Raw genomic sequence first — 23,231 nt, 5'->3', positions numbered from 1 at the left:
CTTTAAAGTGCCAAAGAAACGGGAGCCAGCTCCAGTTCCTGTAACTCTACCTCGGGAAGAGGAAGTTCCATTCGAAGAAGAAATTCCTCCCGAGGAGGAAGTTTTACCTGAGGAAGAGGAAATTCTTCCAGATGAAGAGGAAGTCCCTCCTGAGGAAGAGGAAGTTCCTCCTGAGGAGGAAGAATTCGTACCTGAGGAAGAAGTTGTACCTGAAGAAGAAGAAGCTCTTCCAGAAATTAAACCCAAGGTGCCAGTACCTGCAAGAGGTATAGCAGCTCTTCTTGGAATCACCAAGGCCTCTTTTGTGTTGAATTCTGCCTTTCCATCTTTTTACTCATCTCCAATTTTATCTATAACGCTTTACCCTCTATGTTGTCTACCACCTAAATCTTAGAAAACATTCCATTTATGTGTGCTCTTATTAATGTGCCTGTCTTGTGTGTTTGTCTATTGTAAATTATGTGAATGTCTTTTCAAATTTCATGATGTGAAATGTCATTTAGTTGTCTGTGGTCTTATTCTCATCTGTCTTTTTGTTATATACACAGTAATGTGCATGTGATTTTTAATGTCTTAAAATGAATGTTTTTAAGTGCCTGAAGTGCCAAAGAAACCTGCACCAGAGAAGAAAGTCCCAGTTCCCGCTCCTAAACATGTGGAACCTCCACCAGCCAAAGGTACACCTGCCAAAAGGGAATACACAGTCTTCATAGCATCACCAGAAAAATTATGGTGGAACTGGGTTGTAGGAAAAATTTACATTTATAAAGTAGACAGTCACATTTTCACTTCTAAAAATGTGCAGGAACACTGATATCCATTTTTCGTTGGATTTAAAGCAATATTTAGAACAAAGATGAAAGGATATGACCCAAAGCTGCCACAAAATTTGTGCCTGACTATAATTTTATGAGAAATCATAATTTTCATATAGATGTTTTGCAATGAAAAATTATCTACTCTGAAAAATACAGTAAATAAATCTTCATAAATTTCATCCTTCAACCATTTATATTAAGTGCCTTTTAAAGTAGGATGAAAAGAAAAAAGGAAGATTATATATTTATCAGAATACTGAATAATAACTTATGTCTTCTGATATATACATATAAATGTAGACCAGTAGTTTTTTATTTTGGCCTTGTCTTTTGGATTTGTGCCTTGCTGTTTTAGCCTGAGAAAACTCTTTAACCAATCTGATCCTCAAGTTCCATTTGTATGAAATGAGGATACTAATATCAGTCCTAGTGGACTCAGATGTTATCGTGAGGATAAAATATAGTACAGTATGTACAAGTATTCTATCACTGAATGAACAGTATCCAAATTTAACATGTTCAATCAGCTCCTGGTACTGGTCAAAATAAATATATGTGTGCCTTCAAGTTCAGTTACATTTTCTGCGAAAGATCATGGTACCACTACTTGAAATAAGCATAGCTCCTCCATTAGACTAAATAGTCATGTAATCAATGAAATGGTAAAGCTGATCCTTTATTGATTTAATAAGTTACTAGTGAAATTTAAATTGATGAAGTGACCACATATCAGATATTAAAATAGGATGCTATTCCTTTGCTCCATAAAATCTAATTATATCGTAACATTTGGACTCCCAACTTGCATTACATCCTATCCTGAGTGAGTGTTGCATGTTGGTCCTTCTGTGTGTGGACTTCTTGTGTTCTCTCTTTTTTGTCCCTTGCAATATTCTTATCATGAAATGATGTCTTTAAAGTACCCGAGGTTAAGAAGAAAGTCCCAGAGAAGAAAGTGATCATTCCTAAGAAAGAGGAGGCTCCCCCTACCACAGGTACTGCTGTTCCCAAGCAAATCAGACACGGTCATTTCTTTCCATCACCTGTAAATGTCAAAATGTTCTGTTTCAGTGTTGGCTAACATAACTCATACTATTGCTGAGTCCATTGTCTCGGTGTTTGTGAAACTGAAATTATAAAATAAAATAATATCTTTAAAGTGCCTGTGGTGCCTAAGAAACCTGAACCAGAAAAGAAGGTGCCTCCTCCTGGTCTTAAGAAAGCAGTGGCTCCTCCTGCCAAAGGTACATCACCCAAAACAGGGACATGTTTGCTGCGCCAGTGTTGAACTCTGATGCTATCCACATAGGATGTTCAACATAAATGTTTGCATTGTGTGGTCTGTTCTTTGCATTCATCATTTGTGACTCAGTTGTACCCATGTCTGTACTGTCAAATTTTCCACTTTGTGTTTAATGTATTTTATCTTGATCCTCTATGTATGCTGTTTCTAAAAAACAAAAATACTAAACTCATATATCTTTTAAAAACTAGAAGTAACTAAAAAAACAGTTCCAGAAGTACCATTGTTTCTCCCTAAAAAGTAGAGGCTCCAATGGTAAAAGATAGAATATCTCTTTAATGGACCTTTAATCTTAAACCACAACCTCTTTATTTTTGTCTCTGATTCTGCAATATGTCAATGTTTCATCTTGTGCATGTGTGTTCTATTTGCTCTCTTGTGTTTTAAAAAAACAGAAAACTTGGCTTTTATGTACTCTTCTTTATTCTTGCATTTTAAGTGCCTAAAACAATTAATATCTTTTAAGTTCCTGAGGTACCTAAGAAAGTGGAAGAAAGACGAATTGTTCCCCCTAAAGAAGAGGAAGTTCCACCAGTCGAAGGTAGATGACTTTCTGAGAAAAGAGCATTTTAATTGTCTTATCATTGTCTAATATTTGAAGGCAATAAATGCACACTTCACTCCAGAAAATAAACATATGCAGACTCTAAAAGTAATTAGTACTTACCTAATAGAAATGATTCAGGAAAACTAAAACCAATTGAATCTCCTTTCTTGCATACTTAGCCTCTTTGTTTGTCTTTTTATCTGTCTGTTTGTTTGTTTGTTTGTTTGTTTCATTTTAATAAGAATCTTTGAAGGTAAACTATTTGCCATGGTAAATTTTTCATCAAATTCCTTATTTAGCAATTGAGGGATAAACTTGTCCAATAGATATTCCAGTTAAGCCTGAGAAACAGGTTCAGAAAAATCTAATTTCTACCCCAAAGTGAATATTTAACTTGAAAAGCCCACTTCCATTAAAAATAAATAATAATAATTTTAACTAAATTCTCTCTGAGGCCCTTTCCAACTCTAAAAGTCTGGGAAGAGCCTCACATATTTTGAAGATCCAGTGGCTTTTTTTCAAGGACTAGTGAGTTTTCACACACTTTAGGAAGGCTGAGTTATGAATTCCTTACACTGATCAGGCAACTTCAGTTTTCAGATACATCGTTTTAGTCTAACATTCAAAATAATTCTAAAAATAATTTACAAAATAATAATCTTTTTGAAGTGTATGAGGAACCTGAAGAACCTATACCAGAAGAAGAGATCCCAGAAGAACCACCTAGCATAGAGGAGGTTGAGGAAGTGGTGCCACCTAGAGGTACAGCTGCTTTTATGGGTTGGACATTTAAAAGACACAATGTTCCAAATCTTTCTCAGAATTTGTATTTATCCAATATTCATCAGTACACTTTTTTTATATCAATAATAAATTGAAGATTAATTATTACTGGCACCACAAGTTTTGTTTCCCTTCCTCCCCTCACTACTCCCGCCTACTTTTTCTACTATAGCTGCAATGCAATTAGAGTGAGTGATCGCATTTATGTTATTGGCACTTTAACTTTTTTCTAGCCAGCTCCTATTGTAATACTTTCTTGTAGTTTTCAATCCTTAATTTTTTTTAATATTAAGATGGGGAAAATATTTCTGTGGTGTTCACTTTTTAGAATGATTCTTAGCCTATGATTTATGAAGACTATGACAGTCTTTTGTATAATTGATATTATGTTTGCATATAGGATTTCCAGGTAATATCCACCTTTAGAGTCATCACTCCATATTTAAAATTAACATTTAGGCTCCTAATATCTTTTTAACAAAAATCAATGTTTTGGGGGGTTGGTACGTGGGAGTTGTTCTGTGCACAGCATGTCATTTTTCAAAATGTCCATAAAATATCTTTTAAGTGCCTAAAGTGGTTAAGAAAGCAGTACCGGAAGCACCTACTCCTGTTCCTAAAAAAGTGGAGGCACCACCAGCTAAAGGTATAGCAAATCCCAATGACTAATATCTTTAAATTCCCATTTGTTTTCTTTTGAAAACAGTGTCTTCTTTCACTGTTTCTTAGAGTCATTTAAGTAACAAACTTATAAAATTGAGTAAGAACTAGTAAAAATAAACCCTTTCCATTTTAACCTTTTTCAGGATATTAATGGATGATTATATGTGTATGAATTATTCTAGAAGTTTCTTATTTTAAATAGCTGAGCATTTTAATGTTAATAGTATAGCTCTCTATACTTAGATACATAGCAATGAGTACCTCTTCCCCATATTCCATTCATAGATTTTATTCCATTACACAACAAAGGTTTTCTCGTGTAATTATTATAGTATGTCTATTATATGGTCTTATAGGGAAAATGTCTTCTAATGTTTGTATAATAACTATTTCTATAAGCTGTAGGTCCTTTAGTAATATTTGGCCTAAGCACTCAAGGTTATTACAAAATGTCCATTTTTTCATTGCTTCCTAATTAAGTTGATGCTTTAGTAGTGCCTTTAATAGATAGGATTATGCTGTCCCCATCACAGTAGACCTTCTCAGCAGATATAATAATGCCCAATAGAATATGACACCTATCTGTTAAAAAGCAAAAAAAAAAAAAAAGTCTTCATCAAATTAGAAATAGTAGCAGTAAACCCAATATCAATATTGGTAATTCTTGGTATTAAAAAAAAAATAGAACCAGCACAGTTTTGGGGGGTACATAGCTTCTCCTAAAGGTATGGTTAGCACAAATGAGTGATCTGGAAAAATATCTTTATTTCCTGTCATAATGTCATCTAATAGTACAGAGGGACTTCTTAGACTTTGATTATTGTTGGTGTCGTTCTGATGTTTCTATTTCATGTTTATTATTGAGTATTGTCAGCTAACTGAAACATCTAATATCTTTAAAGTGCCAAAGAAGGTTCCTGAGGAAAAAGTACCTGTTCCTGTTCAGAAAAAAGAAGCACCTCCAGCCAAAGGTATATCTTCTCTTTTAAACCTGATCTTCTTTTTCATCTTTTTTCATTAAAACTTGTTTTATGTCTCTGTGTCTTGATTGTTTTTGATGTCCTTGTCTATGAAAGCTTGCTCTTAATAGTCCTAAATGTTAAAACCATATCTTTAAAGTGCCCGAAGTACAAAAGAAAGTTCCAGAAAAGAAAATCCCAGAAAAGAAAGTCCTTGTGCCTAAAAAAGAAGCTGTTCCCCCAGCTAAAGGTATTTTGGGGGAAATCTTTGATTTTCACATACTGTTGCATGAAAACCTTTTTTCATGTTGTTTTTATTTTATATTTTGAATTTACATATTCATTTCTTCTGTGTTTAAAAAAAATCTCTTAAAAAAGATGCTCTTTCAGGGAGAACTGTCCTTGAAGAAAAAATATCAGTTGCCTTCCATAAGGAGGAAGTAGTAAGAGAAAGAACAGAACTAGAAGTAGTGGAAGCACACGTGGAAGAAGCTCTTGAAGAAGAAGAGTTCCATGAAGTTGAAGAATATTTTGAAGAAGAAGAGTTCCATGAAGTAGAAGAATTTATCAAAGTAGAAAAACAGAGATTTGAAGAAGTACACAAAGTTGAAGAAATTCATAGGGTGATAGAATTTTTAGAAGCTGAAGAAGTGGAAGTATATGAAAAACCCAAAGCTCCACCCAAAGGTAGAGGGGAATTCTGTAGATATTGCAAGTTATCATATCTTGTTCTAACTAACTTTGTGTTTTAAGCACCTTTCGTGTTCGGTTTGGAACGCTAGAAATCCACTTATTTTCCTAGTTAAAATCATTACACACTTTACCCTTGTATCAAATACTTAAACTATTTGATACAAAGATTGATATAGAGATTAACCACAATATAATTTTAGCAAACAAGATAACATTTGAAATCTACTTAGCTAAGGAGGTCACTACATGAATTTCTGGATTCTTTTTAAAATCCAACTAAGAATATTACATGGTTGTTACAGAAATCAAAATAATAGACCAGTGTCATTGCTGAGTAAAAAAGACGCTCCTCAGTTCACTGGAGAACTTACATGTTCAGACCAAACAACCATTGCATTGTTAACATTTCAGTCAATTGTTCATAAGCTGATAAATTCCTTTCAAAAGCTTCACCATTTGTCATTAGGAAAATAACATTAGGAGGTAAATGAATGTTAGCAACAGCACCTGAATTCTAGTATATTCTGACGATAACCCATAATACGAATAATTCTTTGCAATAGCACTCCAGATGTTGCACAAATTAATAATATGTGTGTGATACGAAGGAATGTGTGTGTGTGTATGTGTGCTTAGTATACATAGTAAATATACAATATAGGTGAAATTTAGCAAAACCAAGTCTTTTTTTGAAGTAGGTGTGGTATAAATTTAAAAATAAAGCATTTTATCAGCCCTTGTACTAACTTTAATAGTAATGTTTCATAATACTTGAAGAGTTCATTCTAAAGCAAAACACTAATATCTTTGAAGGGCCTGAGATATCCGAGAAAGTCATCCCTCCAAAAAAACCACCCACTAGAGTTGTTCCTCGAAAAGAGCCACCAGCTAAAGGTATTTCATTGGCAAAAAATTACTTACCTAATTGTACGTACCGTAGCACGGTGGTTGTTTTACAAGTTTGCATTCTACTTGATGTTTTTCTTCCGTGTTTTGTGTATTGGTAATTTTTAAAGCAAACTAATATCTTTGGAGTGGCTGGGGGTCCAAAGGAGAGTCTACCAAAAAAGAAAGTCACTGTTGTTATACCTAAAATACCCAAAGCAAATGACTCTTAACCAAATAGTGAACTCACATTTCCTTCTTTGGTACTATTTCATTATATATTCACTAATGTGCTTATAGAAAAATCCATGTTTTCCTATTATTAATTTTCATAACCTAGTAAATGTAACTACATAGTAACTATATTTTTAATATTCCTGCTTTGTTCATTTTTATAAACCTCTTGAATTTCACAATAGACATGAAAAAAATCTAATACATAACATATACTTACATCTTTAAAATCTGTGAAGCATTTAAGAAGGTCATCACTGAAAAGAAAGTACCAATTATTCCACCAAGACAAGTAGCAATAGCACCAACTGACACTGTCTTGTTACTTTTTCTTGTTAAATTCTAACATGAAAAATTCCCCTGGATTTGTTGTGTTTCTTATTGAAATTCAACTCTCATCAAATACTGTAATGTATTTGATAAAGTGATATCTGTACTTGATATTGTTATGTTCTCTGTTGATTGACATTTCTCTTATGTTCTGTTTGTGGAAAATCTTTATGAATTTTTAAAAGTAAAAAATGTTACTACTATCTTTAAAGTACCTGAAGCGCCCAAGAAAATTGTGGTAGAAGAAAAAGTACATGTTCCTGAAGAGCCCAAATTTCCACCAGCTAAAGGTACTGCCTTTGCTGACTTACCTCTAATGTAAAACCCTCTTTTATTTACTTACTATGGAGAAGAGAGAGATCATTCTCCCCTTAATACCACAATATAACTGATTGATGTACACTTCAATTTATGTTCTATAACATAATCTTCCTGTCTGCCTATAAGTTTATTGTTGGGGCTCATCCTCTTCTTAAGCAATAATTAAACAATATGACTCCTCAACTTCTTTTTCAAAAATAATTTATTTTGGAAACTATTGTCAAATAGCTCTGAAAACAAATAAACATGTTCCAAATTGCAATAGACAATGATGCTATCCCCAAAGGGCAGAGTGTTTCTAAACTGACAAATCAAGAACTCAGTTACAAGGTGATCTAGAGAGATACATTGACTGTGTTTCGTTGACTTATTTTGGAATTTTTGACATTCTTCTTGTTAGATGCCCCTTGTCTTGATATTTTGTATTCAATTATGAAATTCTTAAAAATAAAACAATCAAATATCTTTAAAGCACCTGAAGTACCCAAGAAAATTGTTCCAGAAGAAAAGGTTCATGAAGCTGTTCCTAAGAAGCCTGAAGTTCCACCAGTTAAAGGTACACACTGATGCTAATCACAACATGAAGGAACTCTTTATTTAGTTATTCATGGTTTAAAGTGAATGTGTGTGAGGTTAAATCTGTGTAGTTTGTTACTTTATATTCTTAATATCTTACATTGTCATACATAACAATTAATATACTAATATCTTTAAAGTTCCTGAGGTGCCTAAGAAAACTATTCAAGAAGAAACATCAACTATAGTTCTTTCTGAAGAAACAACGATATACAGTGAGTGTAGAAAACTTGGTGGTTCCCTTTGGTTTCATTTGTGTTTGTCTTCATAGCTTTTAAAAGTAAATACACTAATATCTTGTAAAAGCCTTAACTCACCAAAAATATCTAGCTAAGAGTAAATAATTTGAATACTATTAGCCTCAAAATTATTTCTTCAACAATTTAAAAAATAAATAGTCTTGACCTTATAACATTGCTGGAGTTTAGAAAAGTCGTTTCTCTTGTTCAATTTGTTGTCCTGTCTTATTAATCTGTCATGTGTACAAATGTCTTTTGCTTTGAAGCAATTTATTTTCTCAGACTATGAAATAACTAACTTCATAATAATATTTTAATTGAATTTTATAGAATCAAAATGCTCAACCATTATTGTTTATTACTCTTCAACACAATCTCTGGAAACATTTTGGCAATGCTGCAAATGACCATAGATTTACATAGCAATTAGAACCTCAAAAGAATTCTGAAGCCATTTTTTAAATTGACTCTCGTGTAAATTTTTAATTAAATAATTTGAGAAGTAAAATTAAATAATAAATATCATTTTTATTATTTGAATAATAAAATATTCTGAATAGACTACTTTCAGTAACCTAAGTAGTGAAAATGCCAGTAGTCTAGATATTCTTACATTTATTTTCATCTAAAAAATTCCCTGTTTAAAGCCAATTTTTGTCACTGTAATTCTAGGCTGGGATAAAAATATATGCTGACTCCCTCCTTTATTTGTTTTGTTTTGGCCCAAAACAGCTAGGGCCTGACTCCTTCCTTTGAATACCCTTTCTATACTTGAGTTTGGTTATTGTCATCATCCAGGCTTCCTTTCTAAAAGCTGGAGGAATCTTTTTCTTTCATTTGCCTTATTTTCCAAATATTTAGTTATTTTTATTTCCTGATTTCAATCCCTAAATGATTTTAACATTTATATTAAACAATAAAGCAAAAAATTAGATGTGGTTTTAAAATATAGATAACTAGGTTTTGGAAAAGAAAAAGGCTTATCTGAGTTTCCAGTAGGTCAAATATCAAAGAATTCTTGATGTACAACTCAACATTGACCCTGTTCTTTTTTAACAAACACATAAAAAATAAGAGCAATAAGAAAATTTGTCAAGTAAATGTCTGCAGAAAAAGTAGAATAATTATATAGTCCCTTTCCAGTGAATTCCTCAATTTTATCATCATGTTAATAAAGAAATGCTGAGCCTTATATCATAAAACTGGGAAGGAGACTTTTTCCTAGACAATGTGTTATTGTCACTAATATTTGTCTATGTACAACTGGTAATTTGAGTGATGACTATGTATTATGTTTTTATTAATGCTGTTCTTCATCCACTTTGAAATGAAGCTAATTGTATACATACTAATATCTTTAAAGTGTATGAAGTATCTGAAGAATCAACCACAGAAGAAAAAGTATTTATGACTCATCCTCAAAAGACAAAACCCAAACTAGCAAAAGGTATATAACACTGATGACACAGTCTGAAGAACATTTATTTGTGGCTCTTTTTAAAAGCTCAATATTTACTTCACCATTTATGACTATACTTATATCTTTTAAGTGCCTGAACCACCCAAGAAAGTTGTTCCAGAGGATAAAATATATGTGACTATTCCTAAAAAGAGAGAAACACCAGCAACTAAAGGTATATTTAAATATCAAACTTCGATGACTATCTTTGACTTCAAGACACAAAAGTTGCATGTTATATAATTCACTGCTTTTATGAGTTCTTAGTATAAATCTACTAATATCTTTAAAAAACTTGATACAACCAGAAAAGTTTTTCCAGAGGTAGAGTTTCCTGAAGCTGTTCCCAACATTTCAGAGCATCCTCCTACTGAAGGCATAATTCTTAGTTATGAAAATCTAAATGAGAAAATTCTTCTTTGGTCTACAAAATAAGTTTAATGTTGTGTGTAGATTCTCACAACCTCTAATGCTAAAATACTAATATCTTTAGAGCACCTAATGTACCCAAGAAAAGGAACTATGACATGCCCCACCGAAAAAGTCCCACTTATACATACAATGTACAGAGAAAAACTGTTAGAACAAAAATTAAAATCTGAATTTAAATATACCTAACTTCCTTAGTATGCCATGTCTTCATGTCTTTGCCTTTATTCAACTAAAACCTACTAATATCTTTAAAGAGATGGAAGTCTCCGAGGAAGGTACTCCAGAGGGGCCAGCTTCTGCTGCTAGAAGAAGAAAGATAACATCACCAAAAGGTACAAGCCAGAAGAAAGTCGACTTTCTTATCTCATGATTATAGTTGTACTTAACACATGTAAAAATACTAACATCTTGAAAGCCCCAGATGCTACCAAGAAAGTCATTTCGGAGAAGTGGCTCCCCCAAAGCAGAAGTTTGATTGGGTATATACATATCCCCATGAGTGGTTAAGAGAAAACCTAGGGGAAAATTTTTTTTTCTTATACATATGGGTGATGGTTGGGCTACAAAGTTCATCTATGAGGCCTCCAGGGAAAAATATGTATACATATAATGTGCAGGTGTAAGCCGAATAGATTCTTCAATAGAAAATAATGTTACTGTGCCCATAAAAAATTAAAATCAGAATAGCTAGAAAAAAATGATAGGAGACTACTTATAACATTTATATCCCCCAAATTAGATTGAATTGGATCAACACACTCTCTATAATGTAGAAATCAGTGTCATCAAATACTACAGAGGTGTTTGGTTATAGATTATAAGTCCATAATTCAACTCTCCATAGGGTTGAAATCCCAGAATATAACTGCCTATTGTAATTATTTTTCTATTAAAATAAGTTTACTACCAAAAATAAGCATATATATTAGAAATAACTTATTTCCCACAAGACTTAAATATTATAGAAATATTTTCAGAAAACCATTACTTAAAGAAAAAATATCAAATTTAATATGAAGCTGCTCTGTCATCTCTAGCTGAGAGTCTTCTACAACCAAAGCAGTTAAAACAAAACCAGTTAAAGTTGGAATTCTGCCCTGAATACTTAGCCCCTCTCATTGTCTTTTATTTTTAAAGAGTCCTACATTTTTCCATTTTGAATATTTTTAGGTAAATTAAAAGTTGAGAAGTTTTTTAACATCCAGAATAATAACTTCTGTAATTTAAAAGCTAAACATTTTGACATGGTTTTCTCAGTCTAGAATCTTTGGGTTGTTCTCTCTGCTATACCTGAAAAACAAGCACTTTTCTAAAGGGCTTCAGGTGAGGGTACAAAATGAAGCCAGACCAGATAAGGAAGGAGCTGTTTTGCTCTCCCCAAACTAATAGCTAAAGAAAAGTACGTTGTTAATTATTTTTTAAAAATAAAACTTTTCTCTTGAAGGTAATTTTCTACGATCTAATTTTCTATATGTCTACCATTTCAAGAAATAAAATTAGTAATTTTTAATATATCTTTGTTGATTTCAGAGAGGAAGGGAGAGGGAGAGAGAGAAACATCAATAATGAGAGACAATCATTGGTCAGCTGCCTGCACACCCCCACATTGGGGATTGAGCCTGCAACCCAGGCATGTGCCCTGACCAGGATTTGAACCGTGTCCTCCTGGTTCATAGGTCGACACTCAACCACTGAGCCACACCGGCTGAGCAAAATTACTAATATTGATAGTGCCTGAGGTGACCAAGAAAACAGCTCCTGATAATCAAATATTCATACTATTACTAAAAAATCAGATTTGAGGAGCAGGGAGGTCTCCCAGTCTGAGGTATTCCTGTAGGTGGAGTTATGATTAAAATCCTTCATTGCTCTTCATCACTCTGAAGTACAATGAATTAATATCTTTAAAGTGCCTGAATCACCTCAAGAAGTTGTCCCTGTCAAGGAAACACCCATGACTGAAATTGAAATTAAAACACCTTCTACTAAAGGTATCATTCATTCTATCATTCCTTCCTTCATTTATTCAATGAATGCCTATTATGTACATGGTGCTAGTGAGTTGGGGAGTAATAAGCAAAGACAAATAAGACTGGATTCCTTTCCTTAATGCATTAAACCTCATTCAGTTCTTGAAAGAAGTGCCCATGTAGCCATAAAAATATCTTTTATTCAGTTAATGTGACTCATGTCTCCACTGATCCTTAATCTCTAAGTGTGATACTAATATCTTTAAAGCACCAGAAGCTATGAAAGAAGTTGCTCCTGATATGCAATTATCTGAGGATGTTCCTGAAGAGCCAGAACCTCTGCCTGTGGAAGGTATATATCATGTCTACACAGATACTGAAGAAGAGATGATCTGCCCTCTGCTCTTAAAATTATGTTTTCTAATGTTCTCCATAACCCCTAAACATACTAATCTCTTTCAAGCAGCCTCTCAAAAGAAAATATGTGTGGCCATATTTATCAAAACAGAAAACCCTCCAATTAAACGTATTCATTCAACAAATACTTAGTAAGGAAGGTCTGCGGTGACAGAAATTCTGCTGGGTGCTGGAGAAGGGTGAATCCTCTTCTCAAGGACCCTACCACCCCATTAGATTTAGTTGGTTCATGGGGCGAGCAGAGAATGGAGAGGGAGAGAAGGGACTTCCAGAAAACTGTATTTGCTAACTCATTGCGGTTACTGCTTTTAGTAATCACTTTAACTCTTAAACATGAAATACTAATATCTTTAAAGTGACTGAAGCGCCTCAAGAAGTGGTTCCCGTGAAGAGAGTTCCTTCCAAGAAAAGGGAGCCTCCATCAGTTAAAGGTACAAGTTACCATGCCTTCAAGCTATAGAAGAAATACCTCTTGTAGTCTTGACAATACTTGCTTGTACCTCCTGATCTTCATAACACTAAATGTTACACTACTAATTTCCTCAAGCGCCCGGAGCACCTCACGAAATTCTCCCTGAAAAGAAAGCATCTGTGGTTCCTCATAAAAAGCCTAAAGGCCCTCCTGATGAAGGTATATGTTGCTGGAAGCTTAGAAATTTGGAAAAATCTCTTTTCCTGTAGAAATGTGTTTCCTGTTTGTACTGGTTCCTGTAACTCCTAAGTGTAAAAATATTAATATCTTTAAAGTGCCTGAGGCTCCCAAAGAAGTCCCAGAAAGGAAAGTGCACCCTCCCCCAAAGCCTGAAGTTGTACTTGTGGAAGGTACATCCCTGAACTCCCTTCACGATGGGGTAGGGAGGGCAATGGAAAGAACCACCTTGCTAGCCTGGGAAGTTCTGTTGATGTGTCAATGTGATTTCTGTCTGTGTTGATCCGTGTAACTCAAATGTAAATTTACTAATATCTTCAAAGTGCTTGAAGCGCCCAAAGAGGTTGTCCCTGAAAAGAAAGTGCCTTTGGTGCCTCCTAAAAAGCCTGAAATCCCACCTGTTACAGGTATTTGCCCTGGATTCGGGTTTAAGAATATGTTATCTGCTCCTAAAAATATTTTGTTCCGTTGACCTCACAACTCCTGACTGTAATGTTACTAATATCTTTTAAGTGCCTGAGACTCCCAAAGAAGTTGTCCCTGAAAAGAAAGTGCCTTTGGTGCCTCCTAAAAAGCCAGAAATCCCACCTGTTACAGGTATTTGCCCCAGATTCGGGTATACGAATATATGTTATCTGCTCCTAAAAACATTTTGTTCCGGTGACCTCACAACTCCTGACTGTAATGTTACTAATATCTTTTAAGTGCCTGAGGCTCCCAAAGAAGTTGTCCCTGAAAAGAAAACACAGGTGGTGCCTCCTAAAAAGCCAGACGTCCCTCCTCTTAAAGGTATTTGTCACTGATCTTAGGTTTGAACGAGGCATAACGCGTCTGCTCTTGCTAATATTTTCTCCCAGTTATGAGACCATAACTCCTGATTGTAATGTTACTAATATCTTTTAAGTGCCCGAGCCTCCCAAAGAAGTTGTCCCTGAAAAGAAAGTACCTTTGGCGCCTCCTAAAAAGCCAGAAGTTCCACCAGCCAAAGGTAGTCACCCTCTTGTCCCTGTGTTTGACACTGTCTGTCTGTCTTCACTCTGTCTAATCATCAACATACTAATATCTTTAAAGCACCTGAGGTGCCAAAGGCAGCTGTCCCAGAAAAGAAGGCGCCTGCAGTTATTCCTCCCAAACCGGAGAGTCCTCCCCCTGAAGGTAATGTCCAAGCTATCTATATACCAGGAAGAAAAGTAACTATTTTAGCTAGAAAATTCTATATGCAAATACCACTGCGTGAAGGTGATATAATTCTAAAGAGAAACAAATCAGAAGTTTTCCAAAATGTCTGGGTTTCATGATTACACGGTATAATCATTAATGGTTGTCACTTTCTCTAAACACAAATTACCAATGTCTTTTAAGTGCCAGAGGTGCCGCCACCGAAGGAAGCCATCCCTGAGAAGAAAGTGCCTGTGGCTCCTCCTAAGAAGCCGGAAGCTCCACCTGCTAAAGGTATTTATCCTAGTGTTGTTGGTCATGCTTTTTCGGGGGCGGGTCTGAGCGCATGTGTGGAAGTGTCCTCCAGCCTCACAAATTGTATCGCTTGGGGTAAATATGTTGTCACTCTCACCTAGTTATAGTCTCGAACTAAAACATACTAATATCTTCCAAGTTCCTGAAGCTCCTAAAGAAGTTGTACCTGAAAAGAAAGTGCCTGTGGCTGTGCCCAAAAAACCAGAAGCCCCGCCTGCTATAGGTATTTCTTCCCACTGCTCTGTTAAGAGGGGAAGCTGTTGTCTTGTTCGCGTCACAATTATTACAGTATATGCCTTCACTATTCACAAATTCTAAAAATACTAATATCTTTCAAGTCCCTGAAGCTGCTCAAGAAGTCGTCCCAGAAAAGATCATTCCCAAGGCACCATTCAAAAAGCCGGCAGCCCCACCTGTCACAGGTATATGTTAGTCCTGACCTCATTTCGCAGAAGAAGTCTCTCTTCCATTCTTGAGAATAGTTTTAGGCCATTGCTCTTCCTTAACTGAAGTGTAAAACGACTAATATCTTTCAAGTGCCTGAAGCTCCCCAAGAAGTTGTCCCAGAAAAGAAAGTTCCCAAGGCACCGCCCCAAAAACCAGAAGCTCCGCCTGTCACAGGTATGCGTTCGCCCCGATCTCATTCTGCCACAGAAGTGGCTCTTCTGCTGTTGAAAACAGTTTTAGGCCATTGCTCTTCATTAACTTCTGTGTAAAACTACTAATATCTTTCAAGTGCCTGAAGTTCCTCAAGAAGTCGTCCCAGAAAAGAAAATCCCCAGGGCACCACCCAAAAAACCAGAAGTCCCACCGGTTTCAGGTATTTTCAACCACATCCTTATTCTACAGAAAAAAATAGACCTCTTTGCTCTTGGAAATAATTGTAGTCCATTGATCTCATTAACCTAAATGTAAAACTACTAATATCTTTTAAGTGCCTGAAGTTCCTCAAGAACTTGTCCCTGAAAAGGAGGCACCACCAGTGGTGCCTGCGAACTTGCCAGAAATCTCACCGGTTACAGGTACTTGTCACTCACCTTAGACTTAAGAAGATATAACTCTTCCAATCTTGAAAACATTTTCTCCCAGCAGCCTCATAACTACTAAATGTAAATGTACTAATATCTTTTAAGTGCCTGAGGCTCCCAAAGAAGTTGTCCCTGAAAAGAAAGTACCTGTGGCACCTCCTAAGAAGCCAGAAATCCCACCTGTTAAAGGTATTTGTCACTGATCTTAGGCTGAAAAAGACAGAACGCTTCTGCTCTTGAACATATTTTCTCCCAGTGGCCTCGTAACTCCTGATTGTAATTTTACTAATATCTTTTAAGTGCCTGAAGCTCCCAAAGAAGTTGTCCCTGAAAAGAAAGTGTCTGTGATGCCTCCTAAAAAGCCAGAAATCCCACCTGTGAAAGGTATTTGTCAATGATCTTAGGTTTAAGAAGACACAACTCATCTGCTCCTGAAAACATTTTTTGTTCTAGCCATCTCATAACTACTAAATGTAAATGTACTAATATCTTTTAAGTGCCTGAGGCTCCCAAAGAAGTTGTCCCTAAAAAGAAAGCACCAGTGGTACCTCCTAAAAAGCCAGAAGTCCCACCTGTTACAGGTACTTACGGTTCACCTTAGACTTAAGAAGATAAACTCTGCTACTCTTGAAGTTATTTTGTTCTTACAGTCATATAACTACTAAATGTGATCTTACTAATATCTTTTAAGTGCCCGAGCCTCCCAAAGAAGTTGTCCCTGAAAAGAAAGTACCTTTGGCGCCTCCTAAAAAGCCAGAAGTTCCACCAGCCAAAGGTAGTCACCCTCTTGTCCCTGTGTTTGACACTGTCTGTCTGTCTTCACTCTGTCTAATCATCAACATACTAATATCTTTAAAGCACCTGAGGTGCCAAAGGCAGCTGTCCCAGAAAAGAAGGTGCCCGAAGTTATTCCTCCCAAACCGGAGAGTCCGCCTCCTGAAGGTAATAATGAAATTATCCAAACTAGCGTTTTTGAAAAAGAAAAACTCTCTTCTTAGTGCTATAAACATCTTTTTTTTTTTTGCAAAATACTTCATATACTTTCAACAATTCTAGTGGTAAAATGAGCTTGTGTCTTTAAAGTGCATGAAGAGCCTGAAGAAATTGTCTCTGAAGAGCCTCCCGCTGAACTTGTGGAAGAGCCGGAGCCCGTGGCTCCTCCAAAAGGTACTGGGCCAGCTGCCAGGTTGCCTCCGCCAATCCTTCACCCTTCTTGCCTGGAGAATTCTCGGCAATATGAGCTTTTGTCTTGTTTCTTACTCATTTCCACTTATTCTAAAATAATAAATTCTAACATCTTTAGTGACTGCACCACCTAAGAAACCTGTCCCAGAAAAGAAACCACCTGCTGTCGTTGCCAAAAAACCTGAACCACCACCCATGAAAGGTATATTTCACTGCCACTAGCTTCCTACGGAAAAATGTCTGTCTTTAAAATGTTGTTTCACTGCTCCACTTAATGGTTCCCACGTGTCATTGAAACTAAAAAGTACTAATATCTTTTAAAGTGCCCAAAGTGCCCAAGGTGCCTAAGGAAGTTGTTCCTGAAAAGAAAGAGCCTCCCGTGGTTCTCAAGAGGCCAGAAGTCCCACCTGTCAAAGGTACATGTCTCGGTCCACCATCTGATGGAGGCGGATCCACCCTCCAGCCCTTAAAACATGTTTTGTTCTGTGTAAATGTGATAAATGTTTACCAGCTATTCTTCCTAATGATAAAATACTAATATCTTTAAAGTGCCTGAAGTTCCCAAAGAAGTTGTTCCAGAAAAGAAAATAGTCATTCCCAAAATGCCCGAATTCCCACCAGCTAAAGGTACATGTCACGACTGAAGTGCTGCAAAAAGTGCTCAATCTTGGTCATTTGCTTATTGGAAACCCTTTTGTTTGTCAAATCTCTTATGTTCACAACTACAACTACAAACCTGGTATTCTGGATGGTTGGGGTTTAAATTTTGTAAATAACATCATTTTTTTAAAAAAAACTAACACTTCTATTATGAGCATTGGAAGAGTTTACTAATGTGGTTTTGGTAATATTTATAGGCCACATTTTCTTTCTTTCTCTATAGTTCCAAGATTAGGTCATTGACCTTATGGTGAATTTTTCTTGCCTCTGTCCCTGTGTTATTTGAACTACATGTGAACTAGATGAGGTATAAATTTCATGTCCTTTCAACTACCTAGAGGTAAAACTAACTAATATCTTTAAAGTGCCAGAAGTGCCAAAGAAACCTGTCTTAGAAGAGAAACCAGCCGTTCCTGTTCCCAAGAAAGTGGAGTCTCCTCCTCCAGAAGGTACACGTAAGACCATGAGTGAGCTTGCCACTTGTGCTATTTCTAATGTAAGCCTTGTTCCTCTTTTTTTTAATTTAGTATCTTTTCATCATTTCCTGTCCTTTATTTGTCTTACTTCATCATTCTTAATTAGCTCCCATCTCAGATCTATTTTGAGTTATCAGTCTGCGGCATCTAAGTAGGATTTTGTAACCTGTATTAAACAAAGCTCTCTAATGTACACAGGAGAGGAGAACTAATGACTATGAAAGAGATTAAACATCAAAAGGCTTTCCAGCATTCAAATCAACAGAAACAGATGTCAGTGAAAATAAGATAGATTTCACGAGAAGATATTAATTGAAACAAGGAGAGAAATCATTGATTGTGCTCAGTTTGTGCATTTTAGAACATTATTTCACACATTGAATTAAAATTAACTATATCTTTAAAGTATATGAAGAACCCGAGGAAATTGCTCCTGAAGAGGAAGCACCAGTTCCTGCTGTGGAAGAAGAGGAGCCAGAAGCCCCACCACCGGCAGGTATAAGGCAGATCCACTGTGTGGGAAAACACATCATTTGATCGTTTAATTTTTATGTCATTACATCTATTCTTTAAGGTAAAATGTCAGTCTTTAATCTCCTTACTTGAAATTTGACTTCATTGGCAAGAACAAACATCATTTGCACATAAAACTTCGGTCCAACAGAATTTTACAGTGTGTATAACAAAGAAATAGATGTGGTTTTAATTCATTCATTAGTATTAGACTTTTCGTTATAATCATCTGACTCTAAAAGAAATTCCTATCTTTCAAGTGCCTGAAGAGCCCAAGAAGATTGTTCCAGAGAAGAAAGTGCCTATCATCAAAAAACCAGAAGCTCCTCCTAAAGGTACTTATAGTAAAATCAATCCATACTTACTTCTTTTTTGTTTGCTGTCTGAAATTTGACACTGTCCTTATTCTGTGTGTGCTCTGTTATGTGTTTATCTGTTACCCATATGTTACAGTGTTGAACAGACTTGTCAAATTAATGTGTAGGTATTGTATCTTGCAATGTTATATTACTAAATGCTACTAATATCTTTAAAGTACCTGAGATGGCAAAGAAAGTTGTCCCACCGAAGAAAGTCCCAACTGTTAAGAAGCCAGAAACACCAGAAGCTAAAGGTATTCGTGTCATCATTGACGTCATTGTTTTCTTAAATAGTATTCTGGTATCTTAAATTGGAATCAAATAAATTGTCCTCATTATTGCATAACTAGGGGCAAAAAATTTCTTTATTTTGTTTTCATTAATTTAATGCTGTTCCATTAATTATAGATTCTTTATTTTTAATACTTTTAAATGTTTTTAAATACTCTTTTTAAAATAAAACTAATATCTTCAAAGTGCCCGAGGTGCCCAAGAAACTTGTTCCAGTAAAGAAAGAACCAGTGCCTGTTACCAAAAAACGAGAAGTCCTTCCAGAAAAAGGTACCTAGTATGAAGAAAAATATCTATTTACCTGAACACTATTTGAGCATTTTAATAATGATTCTCAGGGAAAAACAATAGTATAAGTTTATGCAAAATCACATTTTACAGTAAGAAGAGGAAAATAATGAGGGCAAAGAGAGAAAATGAAACAAGTAAGCAGGAGAAAGAAAATGAATGAGCTTCGGTTGTGCCATGACACGGTGACATGTGGTAGAAAAGGCTCTCCTCTGAGTCAGTGTAGAACAGCTCAATTCAACACATTTCGTTACATTTTTACCAATAACAAGACAGTATAAGTTTATGCAAAATCACATTTTACAGTAAGAAGAGGAAAATAATGAGGGCAAAGAGAGAAAATGAAACAAGTAAGCAGGAGAAAGAAAATGAATGAGCTTCGGTTGTGCCATGACACGGTGACATGTGGTAGAAAAGGCTCTCCTCTGAGTCAGTGTAGAACAGCTCAATTCAACACATTTCGTTACATTTTTACCAATAACAAGACAGTATAAGTTTATGCAAAATCACATTTTACATAATTATTGGAAAAGATAAGATCTGGTCCTGTCTTCAAGCAATTTCAACCTGATGAGAAGAAAGTACTGCACAACTCTAACACAAGACAGGAAGTGAGCACACCTATAAAGTGAGAATAAAAGGCTACAGAAACACAGAGCAAGGAAAGATCAATTTCAGACAGAGGCATCAGGGAAAGCTTTGTGAAAAAAAAGGTATAATTTTAAATTTTAATGGATTTTTACATGTAGCAATGGAGGAAATGGTATTCTAGGCAAAGGGAATATTATACCAAAAGGCACTGAGGTAGAAAAGTCTGGGAAGGTCAAGGTCTTCCAAATAAGCATGTGTGATTTGAGTATGGATTGGTTGTGAGGTATACTGAAAGATAAAGATGGATATAAAGATGAGGGTCATATCACATTTTGGAGTTCTTTTAATGTCACCATAAGGTATATACTTTATTCTGTAAGCAATAGGAAGTTTCAAGGGTTTTGAAGTGATGTATAAATTAATAGGAGTTGGGCTTTGAAAAGATAACTGGCATCAGTTCAAGCTATTGGAAGATGGTGACAATAGTACATAGCATTGCAGTTATTTAAGGTCATTAAAAGCTGGACACGATCAGTGTTGGTAGAAATGAAAAAAAGGAGATTGAATTTGAGGAAGATGGAGATTGAGTTAGTGTCTATTATCAAAGCAATTAGGGAAATAGAGCCCAAGATGATTGTAAGGTTGAAGCTAGATGGCCATCAGGATGGCTCATTGGATTCCTGATTGATACAGTGGGGCCTTGACTTATGAGTTTAATTCGTTCCGTGATGGAGCTCATAACTCAAATTACTCATATGTCAAATCACTGTGACGTTCGCTGCGCCAACTAGCTGGCTCGTAACCCGAATTTTTTTGAGCTTGCAACTCAAAGCAAAAAATCGGCCGAGAGACAGCTCGTATCTCAAAAAAACTCGTTAGTCGGGACACTCGTAAGTCAAGGCCCCACTGTATTAGGAATAACATAGTGAATATATTTCTCACTTTTCAAGTATGGAAGTTGGGAAAGTGCATCTGGAGCTTAGGAAAGAGATCGAGGCTAAAGATGTAGATCTAAAAGTCATCCACACGGAAATAAGAGTTGAGAGTGCAGGAGTGATTGTTCAAAGAATGGAGAGCCAATTTTTTAAAGCATCAAAGTTAAACCAGTGGAGAGCACCTACATTTAAGGGTACCCAGAAGAAAAGAAGCAAATAAAGAAGACTGAGAAGTCTCATTTATAAAATTAGGATCTCCAAAAGGATCCCATGCTCCAAAGCTATTTGCCCCATTAAATCTTATAAGATAAAGTTCTTCCCCCTGGACTCTTTGCCTACTCTTTGCAGAATCTTGCAAATTCTTCTAAATTTTTAATCGTAAACAATATCGATATCTTTAAAGTGCTTGAAGTGCCAAAGGAATTCATCCCGGAAAAGAAAGTGTCGGTTCCTCTCCCTGAAGAGCCAGAAGCTCCACCTGTCCAAGGTATATGACTTCTCTATGAATCTTGGAAAGATGGCAATTGTCTTTACCATCTTGCTTTGGTTGTTGATGGGTCTTATGTATTTATCTGTTGTCTGTCTTAAGTAGGGAAGTTATGGATATCTTGGGGTAATTTGAAGAATATATTATAGAGGATAACAAAGTTGAATTCTTACAATTTAGCAGTTGCAGTATTCTATTCTGAATGCAATCTAAAACAAAATACTGTTTTTTTTAAGTTGAAGAGTCTTCCGAGGAAGTAATATATGAAGAAAAAGCATTCATAACAATTGGTAGAAAAGTGACTCCCCCTGCTGAAGGTATATATATTAAAATATAAATTCTTTAATCTCTTAAGAACTCCTGTTAGAAATACAAAAATATTTTATAGGGTGAAATTCCTTCTTGACATTCCATTCAAAAGCACTTCAGTACATGTTTCATTTTTCAAATACTTATGCTTCTTTTAAAGTAAATTTTGAGTCCTTAATTTGATTATTCTTGGTGGTAATTATAAATTCCAAAACATAGTTTACTGAGGCAAAACTGAAAGAATTAATTACATTGGCTCCTCAAATGGTAACCCAATATATCATTTTCTTTAAAAAATAAACTTTTTTTAGAACAATTATTTACAAAGAAATTGTGAAGATACTACAGAGGATTCTCATATATCCCCACAATCAGTTTCTCCTATTATTAATATCTTATATTAGTATGGTACAATTATTATATTTAATGAACCTATATTAATATTTTATTATTAACTAAAAGTTCATACTTTATTTAGATTGTCTTAGCCTTTGCTTAATTTTTTTAACTTATTTTTATTGTTGACACTATTACAGATATCCCCATTCCCTCCCCGCCTTTTACCCACTTCCACTCAGCCCCCACACTCCCTTCCCTCTGGCCAGCACTACACTGTTGTCTGTGTCTATGGGTTATGCATATATGTTCTTTGCTAATCCCTTCACCTTCTTTCATCCAGTCTCCTCTTCCCTCCTCTACTCTCTATTGCTATCATTATACATAGAAAAGTGGTCAATAGAAAGTTCAAGCATAAGAAAATAGAAATCTTGTCTCTTTTTAATATATAAATGAACTAGTATTAAGTGTATATTTTCATCTTTGTGACGGTAATCTTTACATCTTTGTGAAATTTGTATGGGTCTTTGTGAAGCACTTTCCATTACAATCTCACATCCTTTGTCAACATTCTTTAAAGAACGTGAAATTGAAAAGTATATTGAGCCTGAAGAACCTGAACCTGAACCACAGCCAGAAGAAATACCAGTTCAAGGTATTCAATTAATTGGACTTAAATCTTCATCATCATATCTTCATCTTTATATATATTTTATGTTGTTTTACATGTAGAGTAGGTCTCTGTATTTGTATGTAAGATTCATTGTTTTAAATGTGCATCTGATTCTTATGTATTCATGTAAATTGTACTATTTATCTCGTCAATGTGGCTTACATGGATGCTTCATTTGTTGTTTTTATTAATGTCTTTGCTATATTTTTCATCATCTGTGTACCATGTTGATATTTTCATGTTTTATGTTGGACACTGTTTTATGTTTTATGTTGGACACTAATATTATGTACCCAAAAAAGCAAACATATATATGTGTGTGTGTGTGTGTATATATATATATATATAT

The 23,231-nt window shown here is 35.2% G+C and overlaps 1 protein-coding gene across 1 annotated transcript in view; it reads left to right on the top strand.

Moving 5' to 3' along the window:
* TTN (titin) overlaps nt 1-23,231 on the top strand; it is a 282,573-nt gene that overhangs the window by 138,223 nt on the left and 121,119 nt on the right. The window contains exons 143-174 of the mRNA XM_014546416.1: nt 9-266; nt 594-677; nt 1,739-1,813; nt 2,588-2,662; nt 3,338-3,430; nt 4,020-4,097; nt 5,017-5,085; nt 5,234-5,323; nt 5,464-5,760; nt 6,580-6,660; nt 7,428-7,505; nt 13,792-13,875; nt 14,183-14,266; nt 14,350-14,433; nt 14,641-14,730; nt 14,891-14,974; nt 15,090-15,173; nt 15,289-15,372; nt 15,488-15,571; nt 15,687-15,773; nt 15,885-15,968; nt 16,080-16,163; nt 16,277-16,360; nt 16,471-16,554; nt 16,638-16,721; nt 16,863-16,946; nt 17,083-17,166; nt 17,288-17,380; nt 17,514-17,591; nt 17,990-18,073; nt 18,507-18,596; nt 18,874-18,948. Of these exons, the coding sequence (XP_014401902.1) occupies nt 9-266; nt 594-677; nt 1,739-1,813; nt 2,588-2,662; nt 3,338-3,430; nt 4,020-4,097; nt 5,017-5,085; nt 5,234-5,323; nt 5,464-5,760; nt 6,580-6,660; nt 7,428-7,505; nt 13,792-13,875; nt 14,183-14,266; nt 14,350-14,433; nt 14,641-14,730; nt 14,891-14,974; nt 15,090-15,173; nt 15,289-15,372; nt 15,488-15,571; nt 15,687-15,773; nt 15,885-15,968; nt 16,080-16,163; nt 16,277-16,360; nt 16,471-16,554; nt 16,638-16,721; nt 16,863-16,946; nt 17,083-17,166; nt 17,288-17,380; nt 17,514-17,591; nt 17,990-18,073; nt 18,507-18,596; nt 18,874-18,948 (3,051 nt within the window). The remainder of the gene's footprint in view (nt 1-8; nt 267-593; nt 678-1,738; nt 1,814-2,587; nt 2,663-3,337; nt 3,431-4,019; nt 4,098-5,016; nt 5,086-5,233; nt 5,324-5,463; nt 5,761-6,579; nt 6,661-7,427; nt 7,506-13,791; nt 13,876-14,182; nt 14,267-14,349; nt 14,434-14,640; nt 14,731-14,890; nt 14,975-15,089; nt 15,174-15,288; nt 15,373-15,487; nt 15,572-15,686; nt 15,774-15,884; nt 15,969-16,079; nt 16,164-16,276; nt 16,361-16,470; nt 16,555-16,637; nt 16,722-16,862; nt 16,947-17,082; nt 17,167-17,287; nt 17,381-17,513; nt 17,592-17,989; nt 18,074-18,506; nt 18,597-18,873; nt 18,949-23,231) is intronic.

Source organism: Myotis brandtii, unplaced genomic scaffold (genome assembly GCF_000412655.1).
Source record: "Myotis brandtii unplaced genomic scaffold, ASM41265v1 scaffold112, whole genome shotgun sequence".
Classification (NCBI taxonomy): domain Eukaryota; kingdom Metazoa; phylum Chordata; class Mammalia; order Chiroptera; family Vespertilionidae; genus Myotis; species Myotis brandtii.
This window is presented reverse-complemented; position numbering and strand designations above follow the sequence as displayed.